The sequence below is a fragment of the Procambarus clarkii genome, chromosome 37 (genome assembly GCF_040958095.1).
Source record: "Procambarus clarkii isolate CNS0578487 chromosome 37, FALCON_Pclarkii_2.0, whole genome shotgun sequence".
In the NCBI taxonomy this organism is placed as follows: Eukaryota; Metazoa; Arthropoda; class Malacostraca; order Decapoda; family Cambaridae; genus Procambarus; species Procambarus clarkii.
Window position 1 is genome coordinate 10810659 of NC_091186.1, and position 16012 is coordinate 10826670.

Sequence of the window (16012 nt, forward strand, 5' to 3'; positions counted from 1 at the left end):
TTAATCATGGCATTCTTTAGAATTTGACATGGTTTGTGCAAATTAAGTTGACTAATGATCTGAAATGTAAGAGCATGCCAAAATTACTCCCCGGCATGATAGCTTCAGAGGAAGGAAACTGAAGCCAATTTCAGATACAATAAACAAAGTAGGTGCTGAGTAACTTGTTGAAAGTCAGAGTGGAGACCATAATGGCTGATAGTCCTACAGGGGAAAGTGATGGTCATGCTCAATTGTTTATTATTGAATTTGCTTCTCACTATACTGTTAAATTGAGACATTTTATATGGGAAATCTATTTGCTGTACATATTAATAAAAAGGCATTGAGAAAGGTATTATATGTTTGTGTTATTATCCTAACTGTTGTATGCTGAACACAGTTACAGAAGGGAAAGTGATGACATTTCAGACAATCCTGGATCCTTGATAAAGGTTCACGATGGACTGAAACGTCAAAAAAAAAAAAAAAATTCTCGTGTGTGTGGGTTGTTACTAATTTTCAGCCATGTTATTGTGCTGTCCCTGCCAAGATAATTTAATTCTTGCATGGGTTACTATTTTCACTAAATGGATCTATTTTGGTGCTCTAAAATGACTTATCAATTGTACTATGCATAGATCACCCCTCCGTGGTGTCTCCTTGCCGTGGTGAGGGGCTCACGAACACCTCCCTGGGACCAGTGAGGGTTGCCTTTGCCTCCTCTCTTACCCCCCTCTTTGGATGGTGTACGTGCTGATGGGCACTATTTAGGTGCCTTGTGAGCCATTGGACCACCCGCTGGAGGGGTCGCCCTGAGTGGATGGTTGGGTGTCCAGGCTGGGACGATAGAGGCAATGGGGTCTTAGCACCAGTGTGGGAGAATGGTCGATGTAGTAAAATTTCCCTGTTGAAAAGGGGGAGCACCACTGGGGAATATGTACCCTTCCTGCACTGGACCGTGCTCGGCTACCCTGGCTGCCCTGGTAGGTGGTATCCCTTGGTTCAAGGTCCCACACATTTCGTTTGATTGATGCATGGATGACGACTCTACTTCTCTTACCCAGGTGTCCAGGTGGGCAACCAGGCCCCTGAGTCAGACTGTACTGGAAGACCGGGCTCTGTAGCCCCCGCTACAGGGCCCGGTTTGGGCCCAGACCTGACTATTACTCCCTGCTCCCCTCCCTCCTCTGTTTTAGGGTCGAGCTCTAAGTCTGCTGTGATGACCGCCTCATCCCCTTGCACGGCTCCATCTCTTATTGTGACTACTGTGCCTTATGACCCATCTCTCTCTCACCATTCTCACCGGAGGTTCTCACCACCGTCCCCGCCACGGCCACTCTCGTATGCTCCCTTCCCATACTAATTCGTACCATGCCTTGTTTGGTCCTGCTACGTGGACTAAGTACTTTGACCTCCATCCTTTAGATTCTACTCCTGACGATTTTTTCATTCATAGGTACCTTGTTAATTCGGTAGGTGCCTCTGTTGCTTTTCAACCCCACCCGTCTCGGTACAGTATTGTTGCTGCTGCTCCTCAGGATGCAGCCTCCCGCTTGGCCGCATTATCCTGCATTGGCGAGACCCCTGTTCGGGTTTCCCAAGAACGCTCGGTTAAATGCCAGTGTTGGCACTGTTCTCCTCCCGCATCATGTTGCAACCGATGTTAGTAATCTAAAAAGATTGCCACGAGGATATCAAGCATATCCTCGAAGCCCAAGGAAATTGTCCTTTAGGTGGACACGTTTACTCGTTTACTTGTGGTCGTCGCCGTCTGCCCCTTCGAGTTGTGAAGTCCTACCTTTGATGGTAGGACCCTTCCGCCCTCTGTCATTCTTGCTGGTGCCAGATGCTCCGTTCAGAAGTATATTCCATGTCCTCAGCTCTGTAATAAGTGCTGGAGGTTTAGGCATGGTGCCCTCAAATGCTCCAGTCCTCTCTCTCTCTGTCCCATGTGAGGGGACGAGGGTCACTCTAAGTTGGAGTGCACTTCTCCCCAGGCCCGCTGCCTCAATTGCGGTGAGGCCCACCCTACCTTATCCCGCACGTGTATACATTACAAACTTGAGGCAGCTGTCCTCAACTTTAAGCACCGGGAGCATTTGTCTTTTCCTGGGGCAAAGCGCCAAGTTTGTCGTCTCCCACCTTATGCTCGTGTGTTGCACTCTTCCTCTCCTGGTCTTTCCCACCTTCCTCAGACTCAAAACCGTTTCCAGGCCTTAGACCCGGACACGCCCACCACCTCCTCCCCTGTTCCTTTACGTTCTGTCCCGAAGGCTCCCCTCCCTCGTTCTAGGTCTGGGGTTTCCCCTTCTTTCTACCCAGTCTATTCTGTCTCCTGTGTCTTCTTTCTCCTCTCCCTCTGATCCTCCTTCCCGTCATTCTCCTCCGTCTCTTGGCTCTCCACCCCGCCTGACTGTGCGGGCCGATGTCCATCACTCTCCTGGTGGTCACGTTGTTCGCTCTCGTTCTTCTTCCCCTATTGAGATGCTCGAGTCTGTTGCCCAGTACATTGCTGCTGGGACACTTGTCTCTTTGAGTCGGAAGCAAAAGCCTGGCTCATCTCCTTCCTCCTCCCCGGGGGGTAAGAAGACTTCTTTTTCTTCTTCACCCCCTATCTCTGACTATTGTTCCATCCCCTCCCGTTTCGGTGGTAGAGCCCCCTGTTCCTGCTGTGGAGGTTTCTTTGGCCCCCGCTTCCCTCTCGGTTGCTGCCCTTGCTGAGGTGCACTTCCCTCTTTCTGCCCCTCCTCCTCCTGTCCTTGCCCGCCCCTCTCGGTTGTCTCCTCCTCCCCCTCCGGACCCTGCTCATCCACCTCTGGTCTGTCCTCCCACTTCCTTCCCTCCGTCTTTACTCAGTTTACCCATGCCCCCTAACCCTGACTTTGCTGACCCTGATCCTGAGCTTCTTTAATGTGCTGTGTTCCTTTCCCACCATTGTTTCTTCATTGTTCTCTGTTGCTATCCTCTCTCTTTTTGTCGATGTCTCTTCTTCAGTGGAACATTCGTGGTTATTACGCCAATTTCCTTGACCTCCCACTTCTAATTTCACAGTTTTTGCCCCTTGTGTCTGTCTCCAGGAGCTGATGTTCCATTTATCTCCCCCCCCCTCCCCCAAATGTCCCGCTTTCTCTTCCCAATCTTAAACACCTACTGGACTCCTTGCCAGAGCTTGTGCTCCTGCCGAGTGATTTCAATTGTCGACATGCCCTTTGGGGTGATGTTTCTGACAAACACCCGGGGTCGCCTTCTTGAACCTTTCATCCTCTCTTCTTCCTTGTCTCTTCTGAATTCTGGTGAGCCCACGCATTTGAACTCTCGGACTCGCACCCTTTCCTGTCTTGATCTTTCTCTTTGCTTGTCATCTCTCTACTTAGATTTTGAGTGGCAGATTCTTGATGACCTCCATGGCAGTGACCATTTCCCCATCCTTGTTACCTTTTTCTCTTTTCGCCCTCCCCTCTCCTTCCCTAGATGGCAGTTTGCTAAAGCGGACTGAAACCAATTTACTCTCAGTGCTGCTCTCTCTGACCCCTCCCTTCTGCCTCTCCCTCGCTCTCTCCTCCTTTTTCATGACACTGTCTTCGACGCTGCCCTCTGCTCTTCCTCTCGGGGTCTACGGAAGTGCGTGCCATGGTGGAATGCAGATTGTGCTCGGGCTGTCCGCTGTAAGAGTGCAGCCTGAAAAAGAGGCACCGCCATCGGCAGACGGCCGATTCTTTTTTCTTTCGGAAGGCGAGTGCGGTGGCCCGTAGGGCCATCCGTACGGCTAAACGTGAATGTTGGGCATCATATGTCTCCAACATTACGTCCGAAACTCCTCTGCCACAGATATGGTATCCGCAAGATAGCGGGCAAGTTCGTTCCCGATGTCTCACCGGTCCTTCACTCCGTGGTACTCTTGTGGCGGACCCGTTGCAGGTTGCTACCGAACTGGGTTCCCACTTTTCTTCTGTTAGCTCTGGTCTTCATCTTCCCCAATCTTTCCTTCTTCGTAAACCTGTCCTTGAGTCTCGTCCTTTCGATTTCTGCACTCATCTTCGACTTCCCTATAACGATCCCTTCTCTCTCTGAACTTCGTTCTGCCCTGGTCCTCTGCGGTTCTACGGCGGCGGGCTCCGATGGCATTCATTATGAGATGCTTCGCCATCTCCCTCCGTGCACGTTTCAGTATTTACTGAGTCTGTATAATCGGATCTGGGAGTCGTCGTCAGTCCCTGAGGACTGGCTCGATGCCGTTGTCCTCACTGTTCGCAAACCAGGGTCTCTGGGAACTTCCCCTAAGGACTTTCGCCCTATTGTCCTCACAAGTTGTGTCTGCAAACTCTGAACGTATGGTTAACGTTCGTCTGATGTGGTTCCTGGAACACCATCACCTCCTCTCCCCTTCTCAATTTGGTTTCCGCAAGTGCCGCAGCACGACAGATGTCCTGGTGAACTTGGAGGTCTATATTCGTACTGCTTTTGCTGCGAAGACCTCCGTTGTTGCCGTCCTTTTTGACCTGGAAAAGGCTTACGACACCACTTGGCGTTATCATATTCTATCCCAACTTCAATCTTTTGGTCTTCGTGTTTATCTCCCTCTCTTTCTCCGCAGCTTCCTCTCTCGTCGTTCCTTTCGGGTGAGGCTTGGTACCGCTCTCTCTACCTCTTATCAGCAATACGAAGGTGTGCCCCAAGGTAGTGTTCTGAGCACTACTCTTTTTCTGGTTGCCCTCAATGGTCTTCTTTCCTTTCTTCCTTCTTGCGTCTTCTCCGCTTTCTATGTCGATGATCTTACCTTTTGCTGTCAGGGTGATGATTCGCCTCTCCTTCAGCGCCAGCTTCAACTTGCGATTGATGCCGTGTCGTCTTGGGCCACCGATCATGGCTTCAAGTTCTCTTCTACTAAGACTTGTGCCATGACATTTACTCGGTAACGGGTCGTTATCCGTCCCTCTTTGTCACTTTATGGTCATCCCCTTGAGTACAAAGATTCCGCGAAGCTTTTGGGGTTATTCCTTGACACTCGTTTGTCTTGGTCTCCCCATATCTCTTACCTCCGTGTTGAGTGCTCTAAGGCCCTTACCCTCCTTCGGGTCTTGTCCCATACTTCTTGGGGGGCAGATAGGCGCACTCTCCTTGCTTTACATTCCTCTCTCGTCCTGTCTAAGCTCGATTATGGTTGCCCTGCTTACTCGTCTGCTTCTCCTACTCTTCGCCGTCTTGATGCTTTGCACCATACTGGGTTGCGCCTCAGTTCTGGTGCCTTTCGTTCGACTCCCGTCCTTAGCTTATATGTTGACACTGGCTTCCTGTCTCTCCAGGACCGCCGTGATCGCTACTGTCTTCGTTATCTTGCGCGGTCCTTGCAACATCCTTCCTCTCGCCTCTGTCGTGCTTTAACTTTTACCCCTCCTGCGGTTCCTGTTCCTCTTCACCACCTCCCTCTTTCTGTCCGGTTATCTCGCCTACAGGATTCTCTCTCCGTTCGTATTTCTGATGTTTCTCCTCGTGTTGTTCCTTCTTTGCCCCCGTGGAGGGTCCCTCTTCCGCGGTTTTGTACTTCCTTGACCCGTATCACTAAAGCTTTTACCCCTCCTACGGTTCTAAAACGCCTTTTCCTCGAGCACTTTTCTTCTCACTCCCGCTCCGTTTGTCTTCACCGATGGGTCTAAGTCAGCGGACGGTGTTGGCTACTCTGTTGTTTTTCCTGATCGCACTTATATGTGTCGCTTGCCTCCGGAGACTAGCATCTTTACAGCGGAACTTTATGCTATTCTCTATGCTCTTCGTCTCCTGCTTTCTCGGTGTCAGTCTTCCTTTGTGGTTGTTGTTGACTCTCGTAGTGCCCTCATGGCTCTCGGGTCCTTTAATCCGGTTTATCCAGTAGTTGTCGAGATCCAGCATTGGCTGTTTCTCGTTCACAGTAAATTTAAGTCGGTTGAGTTTTGTTGGGTTCCCAGCCATATTGGTGTGTCTTTAAATGAGCGTGCGGATGCTGCCGCTAAGGAAGCTGTCCGCTCTTGTCCCATCTCTCGTAAAGGCATTCCGTATTCCGACTTTTACCCGGTTATCCATTCCTCAGTCCTTACCCGTTGGCAGGCTTCTTGGTTGTCTGTTACTGGTAACAAGCTGCGTACTCTTAAATGTTGTGTTTCCTCGTGGCCGTCCTCCTTCCACCGTAACCGGAGGTGGGAAACAGCTCTGGCGAGGTTGCATATTGGCCATACTCGCTTAACCCATGGTCACTTGATGGAGCGTCGCCCTGCTCCTTATTGTCCTAGTTGCATTGTCCCTCTTACGGTCGTGCATGTCCTTGAATGTCCTGATTTCCAGGACGAGCGTGTCTTGCTTTCCGACTGCCCCTCGCGGTCACCTGTCCCTCGATAGAATTCTTGGTGACTCGGATACTTTTGATATCGTTCGCCTTATGCGTTTTTGTTCTCGTATTGGCATCCTTGGTGATATTTAGCGCCCTCTGATTATTTTGCGTATTTGATGGTGCTACATAGCCTTCCCGGTTTGGTGCCTTCTTTTGATAATTACTTACTTACTTGAGCACTTTTATTCGCACTCTCGCTCCGTTTCCATCTTTACCGATGGGTCTAAGTCTACGAACGGTGTTGACTACTCTGTTGTTTATCTTGACCACCCACACACACACACACACACAATATTTTTGGATTGCCAGAAAGCCTTTGATACAGTACCACACAAGAGGCTAGTGAAAAAGCTGGAAATGCAGGCTGGAGTGAAAGGGAAGGTACTCCACTGGATAAAGGAGTACCTAAGCAACAGGAGACAACGAGTCACTGTGAGGGGTGAAGTCTGTGAGGAGTGGCGAGACGTTACAAGTGGAGTCCCGCAGGGGTCAGTCCTTGGACCAATACTGTTTCTGGTATATGTAAATGATCTCCCAGAGGGTATAAATTCGTTTCTCTCAATGTTTGCCGATGATGCAAAAATTATGAGGAGGATTGAAACAAATGAGGATAGTAGGAGGCTACAAGATGACCTAGACAGATTGAGTGAATGGTCCAACAAATGGCTGTTGAAGTTCAACCCGAGTAAATGCAAAGTAATGAAACTAGGCAGTGGAAACAGGAGGCCAGACACAGGATACAGAATAGGAGATGAAGTACTTAAAGAAACAGAGAAAGATCTTGGAGTTGATATCACACCAAACCTGTCTCCTGAAGCCCACATAAAAAGAATAACGTCTGCGGTATATGCGAGGCTGGCTAACATCAGAACAGCGTTCAGGAACCTGTGTAAGGAATCATTCAGAATCTTGTACACCACATATGTAAGACCAATCCTGGAGTATGCGGCCCCAGCATGGAGACCATACCTTGTCAAGCACAAGACGAAGTTGGAAAAAGTCCAAAGGTATGCTACTAGACTAGTCCCAGAACTAAGAGGCATGAGTTATGAGGAAAGGCTGCGGGAAATGCACCTTATGACACTGGAAGACAGAAGAGTAAGGGGGGACATGATCACAACCTACAAAATCCTCAGGGGAATCAACCGGGTAAACAAGGAAAGACTATTCAACACTGGCGGGACGCGAACAAGGGGACACAGGTGGAAACTTAGTACCCACATGAGCCACAGAGACGTAAGAAGAAACTTTTTCAGTGTCATAGTTAACGGATGGAATGCATTAGGCAGTGATGTGGTGGAGGCTGACTCCATACACAGTTTCAAGTGTAGATATGATAGAGCCCAGTAGGCTCAGGAACCTGTACACCTGTTGATTGATCTGTTGAGAGGCGGGACCAAAGAGCCAAAGCTCAACCCCCGCAAGCATAAATAGGCGAGTACACACACACCAGGAAGCAGCCCGTGACAGCTGACTAACTCCAAGGTACCTATTTACTGCTAGGTAACAGGGGCATTCAGGGAGAAATTAGAAACTTTGCCCATTTGTTTCTGCCTAGTTCGGGAATCGAACCCGTGCCACAGAATTACGAGTCCTGTGCGCTATCCACCAGTCCCCCTGGTACATGTGCATGAGGTGGTAAGGGGGGGCGGGCAGGTGGTCATGAGGGGTAAGGGGGGGGGGGGGCAGGTGGTCATGAGGGGGGTGCAGGCAGGTGTGCATGAAGCAGATAACATGGTCAATGGTCCACACACTCACAGTACAAGCACCAGTGTGGCCAGTAATCACACGGGTGACCACACAGGTGTCGTCGCCTGTGGCCACAAGCACCTGTACAGCCCCCCCCCCCCCAAAGCCAGCCGAGAGTGTACGGGCTATTCATGCCCGTGCCACCTCTTCAGTGAATTAACCTTCATCAATCAAGCCTAGAGTGAACAGTTAGCCTATTACCCAGGCTCATCAAGGCCGCCCTAGCTGCTAGCTGCTTCAATTCACCATTCTAATAGGGCAACGAAGTATGGGAACCAAATAATGGATTCTACCTCTAAATAATTACAAAAACAAACGGTTTAGTACTAATAAGTCGCATTTTTAACGGATTAATCCATTCAAAATTCAAAAAATTCAAAATTCAAATCCAATTCATCAAACAATGGAAGGAATTGAGAGGTTGAAAGAGGCATCCTCTCCACCCTTCAAACCTCCGTCAATTACTCTCACAGCTCTACCTTAATTGGTCCTCTCACTTTTAATACGTCGCATTCGTTATACGGATCAACCCTTATGAAAACGCATTTTCCCATGACTCGGCCTCGACAGGTTATATAGGTGGGTTGCTGGGGTAAGTTCGCACGAACTTACATCGTAGTTGTAAACTTGTGTCACTTTACACAGCGGCAAACCTCAGACAAAATAAATTTGGATTTGAAATGTGGTGGTGGTGTCCGTTGTGGCGAGATAACGGTAGACCGGAAAGTTGTTGATATCTGGCGGAGGGGGGGGGGAGGTTATACTGTCACATACAATAGACAAAATAAAGTGTTGTTGGTTATACTTGGTTGCGTAATTATAGGGAAGGTCATGAGGGGCGGGTAATTATAGGGAAGGTCATGACGGCGGGTAATTATAGGGAAGGTCACGAGGGCGGGTAATTATAGGTCATAAAGGGCGGGTAATTATAGGGAAGGTCATGAGGGCGGGTAATTATAGGGAAGGTCATGAGGGCGGGTAATTATAGGGAAGGTCATGACGGCGGGTAATTATAGGGAAGGTCATGAGGGCGGGTAATTATAGGTAATGAAGGGCGGGTAATTATAGGGAAGGTCACGAGGGCGGGTAATTATAGGGAAGGTCATGACGGCGGGTAATTATAGGTAATGAAGGGCGGGTAATTATAGGGAAGGTCACGAGGGCGGGTAATTATAGGGAAGGTCACGAGGGCGGGTAATTATAGGTCATGAAGGGCGGGTAATTATAGGGAAGGTCACGAGGGCGGGTAATTATAGGGAAGGTCATGAGGGCGGGTAATTATAGGGAAGGTCACGAGGGCGGGTAATTATAGGTCATGAAGGGCGGGTAATTATAGGGAAGGTCACGAGGGCGGGTAATTATAGGGAAGGTCATGAGGGCGGGTAATTATAGGGAAGGTCATGACGGCGGGTAATTATAGGTCATGAAGGGCGGGTAATTATAGGTCATGAAGGGCGGGTAATTATAGGTCATGAAGGGCGGGTAATTATAGGTCATGAAGGGCGGGTAATTATAGGGAAGGTCATGAGGGGCGGGTAATTATAGGGAAGGTCGTGAGGGGCGGGTAATTATAGAGGTCATGAGGGCGGGTAATTATAGGGAAGGTCGTGAGGGCGGGTAATTATAGGGAAGGTCGTGAGGGGCGGGTAATTATAGGGAAGGTCGTGAGGGGCGGGTAATTATAGGGAAGGTCATGAGGGGCGGGTAATTATAGGGAAGGTCGTGAGGGCGGGTAATTATAGGGAAGGTCGTGAGGGGCGGGTAATTATAGGGAAGGTCGTGAGGGGCGGGTAATTATAGGGAAGGTCATGAGGGGCGGGTAATTATAGGGAAGGTTATGAGGGGCGGGTAATTATAGGGAAGGTCGTGAGGGCGGGTAATTATAGGGAAGGTCATGAGGGCGGGTAATTATAGGGAAGGTTATGAGGGGCGGGTAATTATAGGGAAGGTCGTGAGGGGCGGGTAATTATAGGGAAGGTCATGAGGGGCGGGTAATTATAGGGAAGGTTATGAGGGCGGGTAATTATAGGGAAGGTCGTGAGGGCGGGTAATTATAGGGAAGGTCATGAGGGCGGGTAATTATTGGGAAGGTTATGAGGGCGGGTAATTATAGAGGTCATGAGGGCGGGTAATTATAGGGAAGGTCGTGAGGGCGGGTAATTATTGGGAAGATTATGAAGGCGGGTAATTATAGGGACTCAGCCTCAGGACTACGAATCCCAAGCGCTGTCCACTCAGCTGTCAGGCCCCCTTATATATGCGTGTATGTATGAATGTATGTATGTATGTATAAGCGTCTCCGAGACGTATTAGCTATTGCCCACTGGTCACCGCTGTGTCAACACAATTACTCACACACCCTCCGTCACAATGTGATGGAGTGCGAAAATATACGTGAATTTAGACAACAACTCCATAACAAATGTCCAAGAAATGTGTAAATATATAATTAAAAATAAAATTTTAGCCAAATATCGCCAGTTTGCTAACTGTAGGTAGTAACTAAGTGATTGTAACCTATCCACCGCTGCCCACTGGATGGGGGGCGGTGTGCAGGACAAACATATCAATTGTGACACTAGCTCTCCACATATGTCAGTTGCTTAATTTAGAAACTGTACTTGTGGTCGATCTCGAACCCATTGTTGATGTGACGACTTATACTGAATGTTGTAACTAGCTCATCAAGATTGTAACTTGCTTAGCTAAATGAATTGTGGGGTTCAGTCCCTGAACCCATTATGTGCCTCTGTAATCCGCCCCACTACCGGTCACAAGCTCATGGTCCCGGGTTCGATTCCCGGGGTGTTCACCTAGCACTAACTATGCCCCCCCCCCCTGGGGTTAAACTAATGTGGGTTATATCACGGGGGAATCCCAGTATAAATACGCTGGCCATTGTGAATATAACCGGCCACCGGGAGCAAGATAGCGCACAGTTCCCACGAAATTTTACATCCGGTCACTATGGCAATAACTGCCACAGCTGGCCACCTGCACCTCTCACTCACTCACTCACCACCACACGCGAACGCACGCACACGCGTAAAAACACACCCGCGCGCGGACACCAAATGCACGGACACGCACGGATAAACTTCCCTGTAACACGAATATACGCTATACGGGAGTGTGTATAGCGACGTGTATACACTCTACGGGAGCGTGTATACTCACACGTGTATACACTACGGGAGCGTGTATACCCACACGTGTATACACTCTACGGGAGCGTGTATACGCCCACGTGCATACACTCTACGGGAGCGTGTATACTCACACGTGTATACTCTACAGGCGCGTGTATACCCTCTACGGGAACGTGTATACTCTACAGGCGCGTGTATACCCTCTACGGGAACGTGTATACTCTACAGGCGCGTGTATACTCACACGTGTATACACTCTACGGGAGCGTGTATACCCACACGTGTGTATACCCATGTTGACAACACCGCCTTGACGAGGCTATAGGAGCGTGTTGTGGGAAGATATACCAGTGTATATGTGGCGTGTGTGTATATGGGGCGAGTTATAGCGGCCCGGTTGATGCTGTGGGCACCACCATCCAGTGACGGGACGTGATCACGTCATGATGGGTGAGTATTACCTGGAGCATACCTGTAGGGGATCTCCAGAGTCCTGCTACTCCCCCGAGCCCGGCCTGAGGCCATGTGACTAGCGCATGACAGGTGTGTGTACTATGACTGACTCACCTAGTGCACGTGACAGGTGTGTACTACGACTGACTCACCCTAGTGCACGTGACAGGTGTGTACTATGACTCACCTAGTGCACGTGACAGGTGTGTACTATGACTCACCCTAGTGCACGTGACAGGTGTGTACTATGACTCACCCTAGTGCACGTGACAGGTGTGTACTATGACTCACCCTAGTGCACGTGACAGGTGTGTACTATGACTCACCCTAGTGCACGTGACAGGTGTGTACTATGACTCACCCTAGTGCACGTGACAGGTGTGTACTATGTTTAGGGTGTCGACACCTTACATGTGTGTGTTTAGGGTGTCGACACCTTACATGTCTTACGACACCTTCATTTACTCCAGTACTGACCCTCTTGCTCTAAATGCCACAGTAAATACTGAGCTAAATAAAGTCCATCTTTGGCTAACTGCCAACAAACTCACCCTTAACATTGACAAAACTTTCTATATTCTGTTTGGCAATAAATCCTCTAGTCATATAAATCTCAAAATAAACAATACCCAAATTTGTAACAAATTAGATGGCAAATTCCTTGGCATTCTCATTGACCACAAGCTGAATTTCCAGGGACACATTCTAAACATATCAAAAAAAGTTTCAAAAACTGTGGGCATTCTTTCTAAGATCAGATATTATGTACCACGCCATGCCCTGGTGACTCTCTATTACTCCCTTATCTATCCATATCTCAACTATGGTATTTGTGCTTGGGGCTCTACTACCCAAAATCACTTACGTCCTCTAATTACCCAACACAAAGCTGCTATTAGAACAATATCCAACTCTGGCCCCAGACATCACTCGGTACCCCTACTCAAATCTCTGAATATGTTAGATATTAAGTCTCTGCACATTCTCTCATGTGTATTATACATATATAAAACGCTAAACTATAATGCCAATCCTGATCTTAAAAGCTTCATAGAAGGTTGTAACAGAACCCATGAGCACCACACCAGAAATAAATACAGTTTTGATATTCCTAGAGTACGTCTTAATCAAACTAGAAATGCTCTGCAAATCAAGGGGCCCAGAATGTGGAATGACCTTCCCAACCATGTTAAAGACTGTACCTCTCTCAACCAGTTTAAGATAAAAACTAAACACTACCTAATAAATTCCCTGTAACCTACCTCACTCCTCTATTGTCAACCCATGTCTGTTATTTTCTTTTTTTTTTTCTTTTTTTTAATCAACACTGTTTGTCAACCTATTGTATTTGTGCTGCTTTTTCAGTCATGTTCCCCCTTTTTTTATCTTTATTTGTATTTGTTCTCAACACTTTTTATTCTTTATGCTCAATTAGTATTAAGTTCTAGATATTAATGTTTTTCTTGCCCGAAACGCATTGCGTAATAGTGGCTTTAGGCATTGTATGTACTAGCTCTATCTATATATCAATCCATTAATGTAACATCACTTGTATGTATATACCTTACCTGAATAAACATCTGAATCTGAATCTGAATCTGAATGTGTGTGTTTAGGGTGTCGACACCTTACATGTGTGTGTTTAGGGTGTAGACACCTTACATGTGTGTGTTTAGGGTGTTGACACTTTACATGTGTGTGTTTAGGGTGTCGACACCTTACATGTGTGTGTTTAGGGTGTCGACACCTTACATGTGTGTGTTTAGGGTGTCGACACCTTACATGTGTGTGTTTAGGGTGTCGACACCTTACATGTGTGTGTTTAGGGTGTAGACACCTTACATGTGTGTGTTTAGGGTGTCGACACCTTACATGTGTGTGTTTAGGGTGTCGACACTTTACATGTGTGTGTTTAGGGTGTCGACACCTTACATGTGTGTGTTTAGGGTGTAGACACCTTACATGTGTGTGTTTAGGGTGTAGACACCTTACATGTGTGTGTTTAGGGTGTAGACACCTTACATGTGTGTGTTTAGGGTGTAGACACCTTACATGTGTGTGTTTAGGGTGTATATATACTTTAGATGTGTATGGTCACAGTACATTTAAGGTGTTATTTAAGTATTGTGTGTAACACAGCCCCGCTCCTGTGCCAGGTAAGCTACGGGCTCACCATAGCCCGTGCTACTTGGAACTTGTTCTGAGTAGCTTAATCTGTAACAACGACAACCAGAAACGTACAGACACATCTGTTTAGCCTGACGAGCACCGGATGCACCCACCCTGACCATGCCTGTGATCCCACACCATTAGGGTACCTTAACGGACTAAGTAATTATCAAAAGAAGGCACCAAACCGGAAAGGCTATATAGCACCATCAAATGTGCGGGATAATCAGAGGGCGCTAAATATCACCAAGGATGCCAATACGAGAACAGAAACGCATAAGGCGAACGATATCAAAAGTATCAGAGTCACCGAGAATACTATCGAGGGACCAGTGACCGCGAGGGACGGTCGGAAACAAGACACACGCTTGTCCCGGCAGTCAGGACATTCAACAAGGATATGTACGACCGTAAGAGGGACAATGCAATTTGGACAATAAGGAGCTGGGTGGCGCTCCATTAAGTGACCATGAGTTAAGCGAGTATGGCCAATACGTAACCTAGCCAGGGCCGTTTCCCACTGCCGGTTACAGTGGCAGGAGGAATTCCACTGGGACACTTTAAGACTCTTAAGAGTACGCAGTTTGTTACCAATAACAAAAGACCAACAACTCTGCCATCGGGCAAGAATGGAGGCATGAATAACTGGGTAAAAGTCGGAATAAAGAACACCTTTATGGGAGATGGGACAAGCGCGGAATAGCTTCCTTAGCGGCAGCATTCGCACGCTCATTTAAAGAGACACCAACATGGCTGGGAACCCAGCAAAACGCAACCGACTTAAATTTACTGGAGATAAGAAACAGCCAATGTTGAATCTCGATGACCACAGGGTGGACTGGATTAAAGGACCCTAAAGCCATGAGGGCACTACGAGAGTCAACTACCACCACGAAGGAGGATTGCCCCCGGGAAAGCAGGAGACAAAGAGCATAGAGAATAACATAGAGTTCTGCTGTGAAGATGCTAGCCTCCGGAGGAAGGCGACACATATAAGTGTGGTCAGGAAAAACAACAGAGTAGCCCACGCCGTCAGCAGACTTTGACCCGTCGGTGAAGATGGGAACGGAGTAGGAGTGAGAAGAAGAGTGCTCAAGGAAGAGGCGTTTCAGAACTGTAGGAGGAGTAAAAGCTTTAGTGATGCGGGTCAGAGAAGTACAAAATTTGGGAAGGGGGACCCTCCACTTGGGCAAGGGTGGAACAATACGAGGAAAAACATTGGTAATATGAACTGAAAGAGAATCCTGTAAGCGAGACAAATGGACAGAAAGAGGAAGGAGGTGAAGAGGAACAGGAACTACAGGAGGTGTAAAAGTCAGGATGAAGGTCAAAGTACTTAGTCCACATAGCAGGACCAAACAAAGCATGGTATGAATTAGTACGGGAAAGGAGCATACGAGAGCGACCGTGGCGGGGACGGTGGTGAGAACCTCTAGAGAGATGGGTCATAAGGCACAGTAGTCACAATAAGAGATGGAGCCACGCAAGAGGATGAGACGGTCATCACAGCAGGCTTGGGGCTCGACCCAACCACAGAGGAGGGAGGGGAGCAGGGAGGAAGTGTCCGGTCTGGGCCTAAACCTAGCCCTGTAGCAGGGGCTACAGAGCCCGGTCTTCCAGGACGGTCCAACTCAGGGGCCTGGTCGCCCACCCCATGAGCCTGGGTAAGAGAATTCATGTCGTCATCCATGCAGCAAACAATTTCAAAAGTTTGGGACCTGGAACCAAAGGACACCTACCAGGGCAGCCAGGGAGGCCGAGCACGGGCCAGGGCAGGAAGGGTGTGTCGTCCCCAGCGGTGCTCCCCCTTTTCAACAGGGGAGTCCTACTACATCGACCAATCTCCCACACTGGTGCTAAGACCCCATTTCCCCTATTGCCCTAACCTGGACACCCAACCATCCACTCAGGGCGGCCTCTCACAGGCGACCTCTCCAGCGGGTGGTCCGATGGCTCACAAGGCACCTACGTGGTGCCCATCAACACGTACACCACCCAAAGAGGGGGCACAGGCAACCCTCACCGGTCGCAGGGAGGTGTACATGAGCCCCTCACCACGGCAAGGAGGCACCACGGAAGGGCCCCAGACACCAATCCGCCCTCCAAGGGGTGCCCCCTGTCATGGATGACCCCTCCAACATGTGGTCTC

General features: G+C 48.7%; 1 protein-coding gene across 1 annotated transcript in view; it reads left to right on the plus strand.

Annotated features, from left to right (window-relative positions):
• Nucleotides 1-11094: 11094 nt before the first annotated feature.
• Nucleotides 11095-16012, plus strand: part of LOC123765792 (uncharacterized) — a 34069-nt gene continuing 29151 nt past the window's right edge. Inside the window, exon 1 of the mRNA XM_045754551.2 lies at nt 11095-11691. Coding sequence (XP_045610507.1) covers nt 11685-11691 — 7 coding nt within the window. The 5' untranslated portion in view covers nt 11095-11684. The remainder of the gene's footprint in view (nt 11692-16012) is intronic.